Source organism: Phalacrocorax carbo, chromosome Z (assembly GCF_963921805.1).
Source record: "Phalacrocorax carbo chromosome Z, bPhaCar2.1, whole genome shotgun sequence".
Taxonomy (NCBI): Eukaryota; Metazoa; Chordata; class Aves; order Suliformes; family Phalacrocoracidae; genus Phalacrocorax; species Phalacrocorax carbo.
In genome coordinates this window covers 36148354-36167985 of record NC_087548.1, presented here as the reverse complement: position 1 = coordinate 36167985, position 19632 = coordinate 36148354, and the positions used below count along the sequence as shown (strand labels likewise).

General features: G+C 37.9%; 1 protein-coding gene across 12 annotated transcripts in view; it reads left to right on the top strand.

Annotated features, from left to right (window-relative positions):
* Positions 1–19632, top strand: part of BNC2 (basonuclin zinc finger protein 2) — a 326513-nt gene that overhangs the window by 215068 nt on the left and 91813 nt on the right. For all 12 annotated transcript variants that reach the window (XR_010370492.1, XM_064437881.1, XM_064437882.1 and 9 more), the window contains one exon: positions 9535–9770. Coding sequence is in view for 11 of the 12 variants with exons in the window: in XM_064437881.1 (XP_064293951.1) it covers positions 9535–9770 (236 nt within the window). In the remaining variant the exon portion in view is untranslated. The remainder of the gene's footprint in view (positions 1–9534; positions 9771–19632) is intronic.

Sequence of the window (19632 nt, the reverse complement as noted above, 5' to 3'; positions counted from 1 at the left end):
TTCATAAGGTTAAAATGGGATTGACTGCCTGAATGAAAAATTCATACTGTTTTCAGATGTTACAAAGTAACAATAATACCATGGGTAACTTTACCTCAGCTTTCTGTTTTGCAACTGTGAAATTCAATGGAAAAAACTTTTTTTTTACCTGCTAGGAAGAATTTCAATTTGAGCTGTAGCATTATGGGGAAACTTGCCCCAGATTAATTTAGCAGACAATAGTGTTACTTTATTATCTTATTTCCATCTGGATTTTAGAAACAGAAAAGATAATACAAGAAATGTATAACATGAGTCTCAAAGTTTTCTCTAATTACATTCCAATTGATTACAGTCAATTTTTCTGAAGTATATTTAACAGGAGCTTTGTGAGATGGTCACAGTACGTGAATTGGGGTGATAAAGATTGATGTTTATGAATGGTAGAACTAAGCTGTACAAACCAGTCTTCCCAGGGTCTGTACATCTTCAGCTGTCAACAACTTCAGGACAGCAGGATTTCCTAAGAAAACTGAGGTGGGTTAGCACACATGGGAAAGCATTTCGTAGTTTGAACCAGAGTTACACCCTAGACTGAAACGCTGCCATGGTCTTGGCTTTGTGAAATGCCTCTACAACACAGTACTCCATCGAAACAGAATGATGTTAACAGGTGGGCAGTGCCTGTTGCATTTCATTATGGTTTTCAAGGCTGCGTAAAAGATGGAATAGGTTGCCTAGAGAAGTGGTGGAATTTCCCCTACTGTAAGTATCAAAGTTTCATTTGACAGGGCCAGAGATAACCTAATCTGAGGCCCAGTTCTCAGTAGAAGGCTGTGCCAAACAATATGCAGAAATCCCTTCCAACCTAGACTTTTGGTGAATCTGTGGATCACAGTTAATGGAATTTGAGGTGCATTTGGAGTAAGATGGAAATCCTCCAAATCCAGACCGCAATCCAGGACTCCCAAATGTGCTTCTGTCTCACTGTATATAGTATGTCAACCATATGATATTAGGACCATTACAATACATACTAATTCCTATCTCACCGTTATTAAGGGAAAGAATATTTTTAAGAAGGTGTTAATGGCTGGTAGGATGGAATGATTTGGCTTTGGAGACAACAGATAGGAAACATCAAAGTTGAATGAGTAGTCAAGGTATTAGATGTTCATTTAGTAGCTTGCATTATATATTGTAGCTTTCAACAATGACATTGTCAATCCATGTGTCAAGGAGCCGCAAAAGTGGATCTGCGCAGCAAAGAGGTCTGAGCCAGGAGTCAAGGGCAACTCCAGCATTGGCCATGCCTGCACCATGGGTACAGTTTCTCGAGGTCTGATCACAGTAGACAGAACCAGGTGCTGATAACTGGATCCATTGACAACCTCAGGCATGGCAAGGGAATCAGTCAGGTCAGGGTCCACCCAGGGGCTCCAATCAGGAATAAAGAAGGTGAGGCCAGAGACAGGGCTGAAGATGAGCTTGTAATATGAGTCTGAGGGTCATCTACAAGACAGGCAGAGGACTACAGGCAGGCACACCTACAATATACCTTAGGTAGGGAATGAAGGTCCAGGTCTGAGCTTTAGTAGGAGTCCTGGACCCATAGGCTGAGAATGCAGGGTGGACATCTCTGGAGAGGCTGGTCAGCATGACGAAGCCCAGTTTGTGCACTCAGGTCTGTGACACCATGGAGACTGATCAACAGTTGCCGTCTCTAGCAGGTGACAGATGATACCAACACACACAAAAGCAGCTATGTGTTGGGACACTCACATGATTAATCTGCATGTGTTTCTCCATCAGGGTGGTCATCAGTGCTGAAGTCCTCCTTTACGTAGGCACAAACACACACACTGACAGAGAGCACTGCAAGTCCAAATCCCACAGAAGAGAAGGGGCTCTGTCTCATCTTCCCTACAGTGGTCCCCAGAGTCAGGTGTCTTCCTTCATGCAGTCTGCCCACAAATGAAGTGTCTAGTAGCCCATATGTTTTCCTGCAAACTTGGAATGAAGGTTCTTTACAGTTTGTTCCTTTGAACATATTAGCTATAAACAATGAGGAGGGTTAAAAAGCCTACCACTTTATTTATTTATTTAAGGGGTCAATTATGAATTAAAAACATGCTCATGAAGTACTACTACACAAAGCTAGGTCTAACCTTCATTTTTAGGAGAAAGCATTTTGAGTCTTGCTTTTGTTCTTTTTTTTTTTTTTTTCCTCTGTAATCATGTTTTCCACTGTTGAAGCGAAAGTTTTTTGTGTAGAAGGAAAGCATAAAAGAAAACACCTGTTTGGCTTGCAGGAATTGGCCAGGGAGGCTGTTTTCCTGACAGGCCAAAAGCGACCAGCACAGGGCCCCTTTAAAAAAAAAGTCAGGATTTTTTTTCCCCCTTATTTCATGTGAGCATTGGCAGAAACTCTGACAAGCAGTTCTTCATATTTTATTATGTTCTTGTCTGGCAGAATCTCTGTCAGGCAAAAACCTTGTCAGCGGAAAACCTGTCGTAGGATCAGAGGAGACAAAAACAGGTGTCACAGAGGCAGTCAAAACTGAAGGAAAAAAACAGATTAGGCTAAAGAGAGAAAGGCAGACAATTACATTAATGCCATTGCTTTTATCTTATAGATGTGTGTTATTATCTCGGGGTGCTGAGTGCGCAATTGCCTCAAAGAAAAGTAGACAGGAGACAAGGGGAAACTTGATAGTTATTAACTGAAGAAGCAGTGTGTCAAAGCTGGATGGGGTTCAAAGTTTTGCAAAGGGATAAAAAAAATTGCAGACAGCAAGCAACGTCTGTGAACAAACTGTGGTTCTGCTTTCGGCTACATAAACCTAGTAGCATTCTAAATGTTTCAACTTGGAATCAGATCATAGACATAAAAATTAATGAAAGTTTTCATTCAGAATTTTTTAATAACATTTATTTTGTGTACATGCAACTGAAGTGCTGGGGTTTTTTTTTTCTTCTGTTATAAAAATGTGGTTAGAGAATGAGGCATGGTGAGGCATGAAGACATTTATCAGTTTAGTTGCTGTGTTGTTTGGGTTTGAAACACCTATTATCAACACACATTTAATTTTGAAATGCTATTAAGAATCCTTTTACTAAGTGTAAACATCTGTACGTGCAAGCTGTAAATTAGAAGATCACATATGTGTCCCTCTGTCAGAGACTAAATGCATTTGGCAAATGGTTTACATTATTAGCTTTTAAGTACAGTAAAAGGCAGAAGGAAAAGTTGGTTTTGCCTGTGAAGCAGCATATGCTTTAGTTACACTCCTTCCATGACCTTTTGAAATCCACAGTGTCTTAGTGAAGTTAATGTCTCTTCTATCTGGATTGAATTGTGAAAGGGATGAAGACAGAAGTAAAATGGAGATCACCAAAGGATGCCATGTTGTAGCTGGAAGTTATACCCAGACTGATTCAGGCTGTTCACCCCATGCTGTCTGTGCTTGTGCCAGCGGTGAATGGGATAATTTCCTATGCCATGAAAGTATTTGAGCCATTCAGTAGGCTCTGACAAGTTTTCTTGTCCGTAGTCACCTTCTAAGCATGATATTTTTGTTGAGCAATTTTTCCTCCTACAAAATGCACCACATTACATGGTGTTGCAGGTGATATTAAATCTGCATCCTAAGGCAGGCTAGCTAGACCACTTCTAATGACACTAGTAGTTTATCTGTCCCTCCAGCATTTTAGTCGTTCATGAGTTACCTTGAAAGGATTTGTTGTTACTTCTCCTTCTGTGGTTGATGGAAAAGAAGAAAATCTTGAACTCTGAAAATAGGAAGCTGTTCATGTTCGCCACTAAAATCAACAGCAAACTACAGTGTTCCACACTGCCATTAATAATATAGTATGTTTTACCATACTCAACATGCTGTTGTTGCAACAGTATTATGGAATCTTTTTGTGTTGGTATTGTATATTTGATTTGTCTGCTAATTTCAGTTTCTCTTGCTGCAGGAAGTGGCCCAATTATTTAGTTGAAAAAATATCTGGAAAACTCTCTGTTATTGTCTGGACACAGATGACATAAAATTTCATTTTTATTTTTCCTGTTGACCCTTGAACAAATCTAGTAATCTGGAAAGATGATAATGTTTATAAAATTCTGTATTGTCATGTGTATGTGTGTATGCACTCCAAATCTATCCCTCTTTGGTAAGTTAGAGAACTGGCTAGAGAGCATGCAAGAAAATCTAGAGTGGGACTGTTGCAGAGCACAAATTTAAAACTGAAATGGAGTGAGATCCGTAATGACCTGCACATTGCAATCTACTGGCTCTTCTCTGTGGTGTTCTGAGATACATAGCCAGGCAAATCAGCTAGAGAAAGGGTATCACTAGATATTTTCATGCCTCTTTAGGATACCTAAATATTTATCTAGTATCAGGAAATTAGCAAGAAGTATGTGTAATTACAATTCCAATTGCATTAAAACTAGGATATTTAAAATTCTTTTACATTCAGTAAAGGCAAAATATCATGCTTTTATTGTAGCTATTCAAAAAACTATATGAGACCTCTAAAGTACAAAATTCATCACTGCATACTTATATTTCTTTCGCTTAACAAAAATTGAATCCACTTAGAAGCATGGCTTTTGATTTGGTTGGCCTTGTCCGCTGCACACTGGGAAGGAAGGGGTCTAAGGTTAATGAGTAAATTTACATAGCTGAACCTATGAACTGGCCACAGTATAGATGAAATTAAATATTTTGTCTTTTTTTTATGGCTTTTGATAAACTGAACAAGTATTTGAGCCTTATTTTAATACATCTTTTGTATTTCATTTCCCTTGAATTACATGGGGTCCCAAAACACCATTCCCCCCATTTTCCTACATTAAAAAAAAAAAGGAAACGTAAAAGTTCATTCACTGATTTGTTACAAATAGGTCCAAAGTTTTTTGCTGGAATTTTGCATAATAAGAATACTGTAGGCTGTAATGAGGAGATTGACACTGTATCAATTTCAAAGTTCTCTTAATAATTCACAGTACGCTGAGCAGAGTCTCTGTAAAGTCTGGAGTATTTTGTTTATTATTCAAGAAGGTAGAGTGGATAAGCCAACATGGGGAAGTTCAGGCTTGACATTAGGAAGCATTTCTTTACCAAAAGGGTGGTCAAACACTCTAACAGGCTTCTTGGAGAGGGGGTTGCTGCTCCAAGCCTTTCAGTGTTTAAGATGCATTTAGACAATGCCCTTAATAATATGCTTTAACTGTCGGTCAGCCCTGAAGTGGTCAGGCAGTTGGACTAGATGATCTTTGTAGGTCCCTTCCAACTGAAATAATCTAAATCATCTAAATTATTATGGTGCATACTTGATACTTCAGAGTTAGGTAAGAAAAACAGTACTGAAAAGTTCTAATTCGTATACTACTTATCCAGTCAGTTATTTTTGGGTGTTGAAGGCAATCTTCTATAACATCTTTTACTTCTTTATCATCATTTTTGCCCCCCTTTTTTAATAGTTAAAATTTCTGAAACAAGTACTTGAAATTTAGACTTCACCACGGAAATATTACTTGGCTGTCTGTTATTACAGTAAAACACAAGGGCCTTTTTAGGCTGTTCCACAGAAATTTTGATAACTCAGTAAGTATGTGATTTAAAGATTCATTAGATATCTTCTTCCTCTGTCCGTGAACAGATTTCTACTCACACTGAGTTAAGAAATATCAAACTATCAGGGCAGTGCTAAGAATTGAATTGGGCTGTTGAGAGGTAGCCTTCTTAGTTTAGGCACCTAGCTGAACCCACTGTAGTCACGTTTTCAGAGAAGAATGTGCAGGTTACGACCAAAAAGTCACAGACATGTTAAGACTTTTCTGGGTGAACTTTTGAGCCCACAGAAAGTGTAAGTATGAGTAATACCTCATGCTGCACCAGGAAGGGACTTTTAATATGTGGTTTATGATGTTCAGTCACTGATACCTTCTTAATAAGGACACATCTATTTATGTAATTTTTCAGGTATGATAAAGCTTATTCTTTTATATAGCATGTTTCATCTTGAAGTCTCCTTAGCACTTACCATACATTGCTGCATAATGTTGAATGTATTCACCTGTAAAACATGGCATTGTTCATTAGCATATAGAAGTTCAACCAGTAGTTTAGAACAGAAAATGGTGAGGAATGCATTATCCACATGAAATTAGATGGCCAGTTCAGGACAGCAGAATACAACTATCTACTCTGAGATTTGGGAAGGCTGCTAAAGTTTATACTCATGTCTTTACAGAAAAACCAACAATGAGACTTAGGTCGTTCTCTTACCTCTTATTTGAAAAAGTATATGCCTAAGAACATAAATGGTCTCTTGAATCCACCTAGAACACCAGCATTAGTTCACTAATGATACCAGAGTAGAAATCAGTACTACAGAAGACAGTCTCCCTCTGTAAGCTGTTTCCTTCGCAATCTCTTTTACAGAAATAAGATAATTTTTATAAATTACAAATTATAGTTGAAAGTTTCTTTCCCATGCCAAGTGCAAGGGGTTTCAATAGTCAATGATCTGAAAGAATTTCAGTTGCTTACTGTAATATTATTTCTCATATGGGTGTGAGTGCTTTTCCTTTCTCTTCATGTGCAACTTTTTCCTTTTTTTTTTTTGTCTGTAGCATGAGGTCTTCAGTTTGCAAATGTTCTTACACACCCATGCAAAAATGCAAAAATACATGCTTTGTTGTGTTATAGATTACACATTTCAGTGCATATCCTGACTTGTACTTCAAAAGGATAAAACTCACAGTTTATTTGTTTATTACATAATGTGCATTATAAGGCCACAAATAAAAATTGGAGGTAATTTCGCTGTCACTTGGAATGTTAATCCAACACCAGACTAACTCCTATTTGTGTGTGTGTGTGTGTTCTGAGAAGTGGATGTCTATAGATAACATTGCTTGAAAACAAATGTTGCAGATAAATGGGATAGTACAGGGAATCTTGTGAAAATCTCCACATAGTCCTATGGGTCAGAGAGTGTGCTTAGTAATTTAAAAGGACCTTTTTTATTTCTTCTTTACTTCTGTTCCATCTCAACTTTTCCCAAGCTATTTTGCTCAGAGTGGTCACATTACATGAAGTAGGTAAATGTCTGCAGAGTTTTGTAATCTCATTCTAGCTGTTAGTTTTATAGTTCACTTAATAGTCTTTAGATAAAGAGGTCTTACAGTCATTCTGACTTGGGCCAAAATAGAATCATTACCTTAAAATCTTCAGCAAGCCAAGTCTTATTTAGATGGAAGAACTTGCTTTTCCTCACTAGAGGCATAGGGTTTACTGTTAAGTAAAGAGAAACAAAAACAAATATTAAGATATATTAGAAATACAGTATGATGCAGTGATTAAAAAGCACTGAGTGTTCATTCAGTCAGTGTTCAATTAATATTTTAGAAAATATTCATCCAGGTCTTGGCTCTGGTCTGAATTCCTGTAAACTTGGAAAAGCCAGTTAACCTCTTTGGACCCTATTCTCATTCTGTAAGACTGAATGTGGAAAGCTCAAGGTGATACAGATCTGCTTAATTATTTTGATAGTCTGGTAGAAGGTGTTACATCTGTTAACACTAATATTATTTACAGCATTCTTATTGCGAGTAATAGTAGTATTAAAAATAAAATACTAATATTTTATTTTACTCCTTCCAAATCGTTGTTCTGCCCCCCAGAAACACATATATACATATCAGCACACATATAGCACAGCCTGCACAGTAACAAAATTAATTTTCTAGGCTTTTCTAGCTGAGTACCTTGATGACATATCTGTTACAGTAATAGCAAAATAACCATGTTACAAAAATATCATACATAAAAGGGGAAAAAAATGTAGAAAAGTATTTGACATGTTTAAGCTTCAATCAAACCCCATTCATTAGACCTTGTAAATAAATCAGTCCTACATTGTGAAGCCTATCTAGCTGAAGTACTTTGGAAGAAGAGCTTTTGGAAGAAAAGTCCCACCGTTCACATTCTGCAGTATGTGTCCTGTGGAGAGACACAGGACTGCAGTCCCTAGGCTTGCCAATTCCTTATCTTTTTTGAACATTAAATTAATATTTTAAACTATTTATTCAAAGTTGACTTAACCACTAGAATAGGAAAGATCAGACAAATCAGTTGCAAGAAATGAGGTAGGAGGAAACCAGAATTCTTTGACAAAGTATTCCTCACAGGAAATGTGTTGAATTAAGTCAGCGAGTAAATGATAAGGGCCTTTGCGCCCTGGATTTAAGAAGGCAATTTATCAAGAGTACATGAACCCTCCAGTGACCATAAGCCAAGAAGAAACCAAAGTATGGGAGAAGAAGTCCCTATAAAATTATTTCAAAAGCTCAGAAAGTTTTGTTTAAAAAAAGCAGTGAGAAGCTTAGGTGTTACAACATAGTCCATAAAATGGAAAGAATGTTAAACATTGATACTCAGTAAAGTGAACGATGTCATATGCAATTCCATCATATCTAACTTCACAAGGGGATAAGAATTACCTTCATCCTGCAAACCTCCCCTCTCCTCATCTCTAAATCATTCACGTCACAGTGAATAACATGAAATTCACACAGAAGGGTAAAACAAACTAGCCAGCTAAAGCAGCAGTGAATTAATGACAATTTATAGTAAATCGGGGCTAGATTTTAACATATTTAAAAGGCTGGCATTTAGGGTGTATCCAATTAACATGTAGTCTTTTATGTGTAAAATACAGACACATTACTATGTTCATGGCATATCATGTTACATGTAATTATTACACATGTAATAAGTTTTCTTCTCCTAGAGTTTAAGTCTCTAACATTTATCAGTCCCAATCAATTCTGCATAGCTTCAGTCTTGGTCATCAGTTAATAATAAATTTTCTGTAATTTCTTTTGAACTTATGAGTATTGTAGTCTCTGGGGCTCAGCTGAATACCCTTCTGCTGTAGGAATTAAAGTTAATTGTGACCTTTGGAAACTAGGCCTGTTTCGGACTGCATGCTGAGTGGTGCAGTTGACACACCAGAGGGATAGGATGCCATCCAGAGGGACCTGGACAAGCTCGAGAAATGGGCCTGTGTGAAACTTATGATTCAACAAGGCCAAGTAAAAGGTCCTGAACCTGAGTCAGGCCAACAGGACAAGGACAGGGCAAGGGGTAATGGTTTTAAACTAAAGGAGGGTAGATTCAGACTAGAAAAAAAGGAAGAAATTTTTTAAGATGCGAGTGGCAAAACACTATAACAGGTTGCCCAGAGACATGGTAGATGCCACATCCCTAGAAACATTCTAGGTCAGGTTGGAAGGGACTCTGAGCAACCTGATCTAGTTGGAGATGTCCCTGCTCACTGCAGGGGGGTTGGACTAGATAATCTTTGGAGGTCCCTTCCAACCCGAATCATTCTATGATTCTATGAATTGTCCGGGTGGTATGTCTCTGGAAAATAAATGCATCAGCCAAATTTGATGTGTTTAGGTAATTTTGGGGGATTAGTTTCTTGTCTTTCCTTTATCTCTTCTCTTATACTTAAACCCATTTCTTTCAGCCTTGGACAAGCTTAGTACTCAGCACCTCTACCACCCAACCCAAGTGGAGATTGTGCAGTCCAACGTTGTGTTTGACATCAGCAGCCTGATGCTTTATGGTACTCAGGCTGTGCCTGTGAGACTGAAGATACTACTTGACCGACTCTTCAGTGTACTGAAGCAAGAGGAAGTGTTGCATATTCTGCATGGCTTAGGATGGACACTTCGGGACTATGTTCGAGGCTATATCCTTCAGGTAGGAAATAAAGCAAAGCGTGCTTCCAAACCCAGTTAACTGAATATTTTTTTTTGTACAGATGTGACCATGCACCCGGAGAGGTAGAAAGTTATGAAGTAAATTTATTGTGGCATGTTGAAGACTGATTATCATGTTGGCAAACTAAAATATCCAATTTTTCCTAAGCTAAAAAAATGCAGGTTCATTTGTACAGTAGCATTTATTTGTACTTGCTTACCCTTATTGTAGGAAATACCTTAAATACTGCAAATACTGAGGTTAGCTAGCTGCAAGCCTGATTTGGTCATCAAAGGCAACTGGCAAGTGTTCAAGGGCTACCGTTTGACTTAGGAAACTAAGATCCAAGCAGCAACTCCTTCATCTTTTCTTTCCCTCTTTAGCAAGATATTTAATAAGTGGTAGATGAAATGGGGTCTGTGATCATGGCTGTATTGGGAAGTATCCTTACAGTGTAATGTATTAACAGGAAAATCCTGTTTATAAGGGCATTTTAAAAAGGTAGCTTTAAATAAAATGTTACATGCAGATTGGTTAAGATATGATGACCAAAACATAAAATAAGTAAACAAAAAATGGAGATACTTGCTTCACGAGTATGCTCATAAATATGAATGGTTACTTATCTGAATAATTCAATAATCTATTGGGTTCCACAGTGAATTATTACATTTTATAAGACTATTTCTGATTGAGAATCTAATACTACATGCTTCTGAGTTCTCTTAATTGCCACTGACTTTGTGGGAGTACTGCATCATCTAGAAGTTGTCAAGTTATTGAAGTGGGCAAGCCTGAAAAACACTGAAAATTCTAGTTTCTGATTTATTTCTTTACTTTCTCAGGCAACGATAGCATGCTTGGCACTGTACAGAAAATATGGGGGTATTTTTTCCTGCTTGGAGGAATTCTGGCTGTGTTTTTAAATTCCTCTTCAATTTTCTGCACTTCGTGTGAAAGAAGTAAATTAGCCTTATGTAATTCTGTGGAAACCTTCATATTCTGTGCTCTTAAGTACTTTCTTAAATGCTCTATATACAGATTTTCACAGAAAAATATTTTGAATAGAGCAGTCCTAGCGAAAGAGTAATAAAATGCCATTACTTTAGTAATGAGATCCTGTTATTTGTATAAGAATATATACAGAATGAATCTCTTTAATTGTTTTAGGATTCTCTCAGGCATCTCTTTTGTAAAACCTAAATGTAACACATGTTCAAATACAAAATAATCCATTTTTTTCCATTACCAGTCTAAAATTTACATGTAAGTATATATCCATTATATTTATACAGTAGATATCTATAGATGTATTTATGATATATATGTATGGATAAGTATCTATAGATTATAGATATGATATATAATTTAGATAGCTATATGATAGGTATCTATAGAGGTACATACTGTAATGGCCTTATGTGCATATTACATCACACTTTAGGTTCCTGGATTTTGATTGCTACTGATCAAGAGTGCTGAAGAAATGTGATTTGCAAAGGAATACATATAAAAAATGCATTCTTTCTAAGATACAGAATTAGAAAATCGCTGTTTACTAAATGCGATTAATAGTTAGGTGTAACACCTTACAAGCATAGAATCTAATTCAGTGTCCCTTACAGACAAGATGACTGACTGAAATCAGCAGTTTTCTTGTTTTGAAGGTTGTAGAATCAGGCTTGTATTGATTTTCTTTTAATTATCTGTTGAAATGATCTTAATATATGCAAGAATGGCTTGTAATATAATTACATAGAGGTTTATACAGAGTGGGATTGTGACCTATACATTCGAGTGGTGTAAAGCAGTTTATCTGGGTAAAACTCAATCACATTATAGCCCTCAACACATGAATTTTACCATTACTACAGTCAACAACATTATATTGAATATTGTGTCAGTGACAGGCGAACAATTATCAGTGAAAGTTAAGGGCAGCTGTTACATGCTGACTTGGTCAGCATGGTTTAAAATAAAAGCGTCTGGTTTAAAATGAAACTCTATTGCAACTATCTGATAAAAAGGAGAAAAGGGGCATGCAAGGAAATTTGAAAGGAAATGTGTACTAACACACTAGCACGATAAAAGTGCATGAAGATGAGAACTACAGGTAATGTCTCCTTTGAGCAAAAGGCATTGTCCCGTGAAGCTCATCATTATAGAATTGGAACTCTCCACAGAATTCTCTGAGGCTTTCAAATTCAGCTTTTCCACACAAAAAGCTTCCGACAAAATAACATGAAGCTCCTATAGGAGAACCAAGAGTATCAAGTACCAAAAGAAGTAATCCAGAATATTTCAGAGCTATGGGATATTTGGTAGGTTGTCACACAGTGAATTCAGGAACATCTGACTCTCAGTCTGGAAGTGTAGCTCTTTTTTAACTTAACTTTGCAAACCTGTCTAAGTTATAACTTAGTCCAGTGAATGCTGGTAAACTTACCATACATTCATACATACTCACTGTATATCAAATACGCAAATATAGATTTCTAGGAAAAGGTTTAAATTTGCCATAATGCTGTAGCTAAAGAAGTGTACACCAGTAAACTAGCTTGTTTGTTTCTAATGTAATACAAATAATATTTTAAACTTGTAACTTGGCAAAATAATGGATGTCACTGTTTGGTGGGCAGGCGGGAAGGGGAAGAAAAGTTAGTAGCTTTGGGAACACTTGCTCAGAAATACAGAATTTATTGGGAACATACAGACTCTCTACCCTAAGTCTCTTCTGCAAGGACTAACTGAAGTACCAGAATGGGGAAATGGAATTGTTGTGACAGATTCCAGAATACTTAATCCTGGTTAAAGTTCCAGTGTTCACGAATTAACCACAGTGCAAAAGGTTTGTTAAGCTGGTACAAAATTGGAGTCTAATGCCTTGGGAAGGTCTGAGACATAAGTCCATGCTGAATTTCCCCTGAATTATGATGGAAGTGTTAAAAGTATTTTAACATTTTCCCTAAATTGAGTTGTTTTTGGAGGAAAAGAAAAAAAGAAATCTTAGGGTGTATGTACCCACTCAAAATCAATTAGTTTAGTATTGCCAAATATTGTCTTTTCTGTTTAAGATCCATAATGACACCCTTCTTCCCACAAAAAAAGAAAATACTTTTTCTCCGCAACTTTTGAGAAAACCTCACCATTTGCTCCACTTGAGAAACAAGAGGAAATGAGTGCCACTCTAGTTGTGTACTAGTGCTGCAAGGCGGGTGGGATTATTTGTAATACCCTTATTTTGACTAATAATGTTTCTAAATAATAGTGGGCAGAGAAAAATGCAGTATTTATTGCTTCATTCAGTGGATGCATTAATGGAGCACAGGAAGCAAAGGAACCCTGAAGCCAGCGGAGGTAATGTGATACACTGCCTTTCACATTTGGGCACAGTGACAACATTGCCAGTAACGGCTGAAAGGCATTAAGACCTGGCAAGCTTTCTCTGGCCTCTGTGCAATAAACCTAGTTTCTGGTGAATAGATACCTATCTCTGAAATGTCAGTGACTGACAACCTGGTCAGCAGTCGCATCAGATTTCTTACAGGATTAATTATATTAGAGGAAGAGTTGTTCTCTCATCTTTAGACGTGATCCCCTTCTAAAAAAACCTAACTACATAGGGAAACTTTGTGAACTCTGTCTTCTCCGTAGGCATCCGGAGCGCTTCAGTTTCTAGGTTTGTTTATCAAGTACCTATCTCAAGGAACTAAGTTACTCTGGTGTGGAGCTGTTGGTGAGCCCGTAGGTTCTCTCTTTGGGAACAGCCAATACAACAACTGTCTTTACATGACAAATTATTCTGCCAACAACAGTAGCCGTTCTGGGTCAGATTCTATACCTGCTACTCAAAATGATGGGATTAGTGGCTCTTGATGTGGGTGAGATTACTTAGGCTGTAAAGAACAGCTCAACAGTAAGTCTCCAGCCCTGGTTTGGTTCCAGCTGAGTTAAGTGAAGAATTAACTTTGCCAGGTGTTCTCCTCTGCTCCACCACTGGAGAATACTTTACCCCACCCATTTGCTAGTGTAACTACATGCGTAATTGCTCCCTAGCCAGGTTCTCTCTAAACAGTCCAGGTTAGAAAAATCCTCCTACTAAACCTGTCTGAGTTAACTATGATTATTCTGAGAGGAAGGGGCTAGAGAGCAATTATGTCACTAGCAGTGAACAGCTGGGGCATTCAGCTTTTACGGTAGTCCAGCATTGACACGTCAGTGTCAATGCTGAAAACTTATGAAATTCAAAATTATTCAATATTATTTTCTGCTTTGGGAAGACTGGAAACAGGAGTGTGATGCTTTTCCGGACTCTGTGGTTTCACTGTCAAGACTGCTGATTTTAAAATTAAGAAAAAAACCCTCTGAAATTTATTACATCCTCTGCCACTGCTGACTTGGGCATGTATGTTTCTTTGCCCACAGATCATCGGCACAATCCCAGTTTATTAATTTAGTTAACGCTTCAGATGATGACCAGATTGGACTGTGGTTCATTCTCCCATTGCTGTGTTGGTTCTGTATGGTTAAAACAACTGTTGAGCAAGAACAACTGTTTCAGTCACTGAAGTCTGCTAAGAGTAAACTCTCAGAAGGTGTACAATCCAGGGTGTGGGGGTGTGGATTTAGACATTTTTACAAAAGACAGCATCCCATTAACTGAAACAAACTCATTCAAATAATGAAATACATAATGCAGGTTAAATAATTTAGTTCTACGACTTTTAAAGAAAAATTAGTTATATGCACGGTCAAATTACATGCTCACATATACGGGTGTTATATTTGACTGACAGTCTCTCAAATTTTTGTAAAATGTAGTTGCTCATGGTAGAATGGGTTGTTTTCGTTTGCTGTCCTAGTTTACCACAACTAGATTATTCATGCACACCATTCTTGCATCCCAATTAAGTAAAGAGATTTGGGGAGAGACCAAAGAAAGAAATTTGAGCATCTTTAATAACACCATTCTTAATTTCTTTTCTGTTCTTCCTCTGAGTGATCCCTTAGCACCTCATCCCTTCTAAGCAGGTGAAATATTAACCATATGCACAGATGGAAATGGCTTTACTGTTCTTAAAATTCAATATTGCCCACCATTTGCTTGTCTGCGGAGGATTGCGGAAAAGCATGGGTTCTGTTACTATCTGACCTCTTTTAGAGACTTTAGAGTCTTACTTTCCTGCCTGTACTTATTTGCCTCCTTTTAAGATGTTTGAACTTTTGCTACAGAGCCCAAGTGCAGGGGCTATTTAATTAACAGCTTGTCAAACAGCTTCTTCCATCGCTTAAACATAAGGAACATTAGAAAGAAAACAAACAAACAGCAGCTCTGAGGATATCAGTGTTTCCAAGGTAGACAAGTGGTGTCAGGTCATTGTAATAACGATATCATACTTTCAGTTCAATGTAGTCGGCTATCTATAATCACAAGTCATGTGCAGTTTCTGTCAGTTTTTTTTCCCAAGTGCCATAAGTTGATTTACTGTATTTTTCATTCATAACAAGAACACCTTTAAAGTGGTGCTATTATTCGTGATAAAGAAGATTAAGAGAAATAGGCAATCAAACTATCATATGGATGGGACAAAAAAAAGTTTAGCATTGCAACCCAGCAATGGCAATTATGCACAATTAATTAAAGTGGCTTTTGCATGTGAAGGTTCTGCATTTATTTAATCAATATTGCTTCTCATTCTTCATTGGTCTGTTTGTCAATCTCAATTAATACTTTGCACTTGTTTAGCTGTGACCACTGGAGGATTTCTAGGCATTTTAAGAAGCAGTCACTTACTCAGTCTTTCCATGTCTCTATGAGTATTATGAGATGTATAGTACAACTGATACCGATAAAGGTTAAGAAGTTGTTCTGGTAAAGACTGTAACAAAGCCAAAGTACAACCGAAGTCTTTCACATGGAAGCTCGTATTTCCCAGAACTACCACCCAGATTTAATTACTCGATAATGAAGAGAGAGTTACTCTTTTACAGCTCTATTTACTTTTTTCAGCGTTGTTAGATACACTTCTATCTTGTGTTTTCTCTTCCCACTTGTAATTATTGTTAACACAGATAAGTGTCCATTTGTTCTGACATTATTTTTCGACAGTGGTCCTCAGAGCGACCAAGGCTCAAAGCTGAGTAACATTTATCCAGACTTCTACTCTCCTAGTACAGATGGGATTTCAATCTGGGTCTCTTTAGTATGTGCCCTGCCTATTTCTTGCTCTCTGTGCCTGCCTATTCCCTTCTCCCTCTCTTTCCACTCCAACTAACTTACTCTGTTGTCATTGCCTCCCATTCCCCCCTGCATTTTTTCATGCTTATCTTCCCTTCTTCAGCCTCACCTCAGTTTCACTGCTCCTCCTTCTCTGATTCTGCCTCTTTAGCACAAAGAGATGAAAAGTACCTGTTAGATGATTTTCCATCTCTTGAGTTTTCCATTCCTCCCATAGCATCACTGCATGCTAATATTTGCAGCTGTGATCATCTGGAAGAGTTTCTCTTCTCCCATGTGAGTCAGTTTATCATGACTCCCCTCCACTTCTGTGGAGCTCTGTTTCTTTGCTATGCCCCTTGCTCTTTTATATTCATCTAAGCTGTACTAAGCTAGGAGTCACTATCCTGTCTCTAAATAAAGGGTGGAAAAAGCTCAGATAAAGCTTTAAGGACTGAAGAGGGAGATAGGAAACAGAGCACCTCTGCTGAGCCAGGGGGAAGCATTGGTTGTTTGAGCAAAGCAATGCCACTTGCTCTACAGCATGAAGTGCTTCCACATTGTGTCTATCTGCACTAACTTGTCTAACATTTCCCTGCTGCTTTTGATGGTGTACCTCTAAGAGTAACACTACCAATCACACTAGTGCTACATGACTCTATTTATCACAACCCTTAGCACTTAAGTGGGAAAAAAAGTCCAAAAAGTTTTATGGCACTTCTGAATGCCACCAGGACAAGTTACATGACAACAGAGGTCCCAGTAACATGCAAAGATCATTTGGATTTCCAGAATAAGTGCAGCTGGACAGCTCTGCTATTGCTGCTCTGTGTCTCACATCTTTCAAGGGTAATGAAGCAGAGGGCTGCATAACCCCTGGTGATCAACAGCAGTATACATGATGCTGCTTCTTAATGACTACTATGAAATAGTAAGCCTTTTTAATCATAGTGTTTCACATGACTCAGAAAGGCAAAGATGGCCTTTTTAATGGCAAACATTTTTGGCTGTTGAAGATAAAAAGAAACAGAAAAGAGAAAGGAGAGACTTTTGTGTAGCTGTGTTTTTCCTACCTGGAATATGTACTGTTTACAGAACTGGGGGTGAGAAGCTGTGATCCCACTGACTGAGGTAGTTCCACACAGCTGGGCACAGCTACTGCGATGCAAAGCATGGAAATGGCTGTTACTGAAGGTCTGTCAGGCATATGCCAGGACCATGTGTGTTTGCTTTTTAAAATGGAGCTGAAAATCTCTTCACCTGCCAAGGCTTGAGTTCATGGTCCTGTGTTTCTCTTGTGATAGCTGATGAAATCACAAACACCTAAAGCAGAGTGAGGGATGAAGGAGGTAGGAGGAATAGTTCACTCCCTAGGCTGTTCTAGGTGTGAGTGATGCCATCAAGCATTGCAGGAGAAAGAGAGCCCTGAACTTAGATCTTGGCAGGTAAGCCAAGGAGGAAACTATTTCCAGCTTTCTTGCTTCAGAATGTGTTTGAATTTCTGTTAACCATTTATGATCACAGAACTTTTTCTGTGAAATATGTATATATGAGTGTATATATAGGCACATACTTAAATAACCTGTAAATTTTATTTATATTTCTAATAAATTTTGTGTGTGTGTGTGTGTGTGTGTGTGTGGCTGTGGCAAAAGTCTCCATTTCTGAGACTGATTCTTTGTGGATGAGGGGAAGGGAGAGAAGGGCTTTCCTCCTAGCCTGGAAAATCACTTTTCTTGCTGACAATGCCATGCTGAAGCCTCTACCAGTATGCATCCTGCACTATGTCAAAGAAATATGGCCATTGAGTTGAGGACAGGATCTTAGGGTTACTATCCATCTCAATTTTCTTGTAATAAATGTAGTGACCTGTTATAAAATAAAGAAAACAACAGGGCATAAAGCTATTGATCGAAGGGAAATGTGTGTGTGCATGTGGAGGGGAGCGAGTTGTGCCAAGAATCCAAGGAATTAACATCATTCTTCTCACAAAATACAGCTCAGAGATTAGAACTTCTGCTTTTTGTAGAGTACTCTCTTCACAGAGGACCTCAGACTCAATTCAAATCATGGTCGTGGGAGTGATAAGGTTGTGATATTAACCATTCAGCTACACATCAATGGAGATTAACTCAATTAGAGAGTATGGAGTGCAGACCATGACACTTTAATGGATTTAAGACTTTTCCCAGTTTAGACACCTCTTGCTCTGAGTGTAGGGCTGGTTTTGATTGTCTGAGTGTCAGCACTGGCTTCAGGCACGTATGAAATTCAGGCCCACAGACACTTAGGAATCAGGAAGGGCCACAGAGAATCAAACTTGTCATCCATCCAGCATCAGTTGATTTACTGCTTTTCTTGAAGTCCAAGGGATCTCAGGAGGACTTTTTTCCCTTGCAGCACTGATCTTTCAATGAGGTGCTAGTGCCTGTCCTTAGCAATAACTAGGAATAACAGTGAAGTGTGAGTGACTCTTATTAGGAGGGGTAAACACCATTAGCACTTACTGTTGCCTTCTAGGCAAGAAGAGCACAGCGTTGAATGTAGCCAGACAACCCACTTTTACTTATTAAGGTAATCTAATATAAGAGTTCATCTTCATTAGATTTTAATTAAGAAATTTGCTTTTCTTTCCTGTGCTGAAATATCTTCCATGATTTGCTTGTCATTTTGCACCATGTCCTAGAATTTTGAATACTTAACTTGAAGCCAGGAAACATGTATTATTCTACTGGCTCTAATATATTAACTTACTGCATGAGTCCTTTGTGCTTCAGCTTGATTTCTCTCCTCCCCCACGGCTTTTACAAAAATGTTCTAATCATCCCAATTAATACTTGGGTGTTGTTAATTAATGTTTATGAAGTGCTTTGAGATCCTCTAATGAAATAGAATGTGTAATTATGATTGTTCTTTAGACAAATTCTGAAACCTCACTGCCACTGGAACAGTAGTTTCAGTAAATATTTTTTAAAATAATCTTTTTAGGAAATGAAAGAGGAAGAATTTGTTTCATTTGCTTAATTTTTACCTTTTATATTGAAGGAAAGCATGCCTGTTTCTATCCAGTCTTGCTGGATTCTTCCTGATGAATCTTGCCAGAATCCCATGTCAAAGTCTTACATTCCTTCTGCAGGAAAGGGTATGGAAACCTGTATTACTGACTGACACTTATCCTGTAGAGAAGGAAGGCACTTGCAGGACAGGTAGATTTTTAAGACTGCTGGCCCTGTATATATCAGCTTGCTGGGTTTTGTGTGTATCTCTATAGCTTGCCTAGTGATGTGGATATGGTAATAGGGTTAACATCATTACATTTTTATCCATGCAATCTGCATATTAGATGGTTTTAACTTGGGTCCAAATTGATGATATGGTGCTGACAAATAGAAATAAAGGAAATGAGCCTGCTCATCAGGTTGCTTGCAACTTAGCTTATGCTGCACTGGGCTTTCAATTGAAACAGAATGGCTGTCAGAGTATTTGGAAATAGCTAGGACAATGCCTGGGCAACTTACTCTGTTCAGCTAGCTCAATATATAGCTGAATGAATGCTTAGTGAATGTGTTCAGAAAAGGATAGTCACCATAGAAGGTCAGCATATTCATACGAAGCAGTTCAGTACTACTTGCCTCAAACATTTGG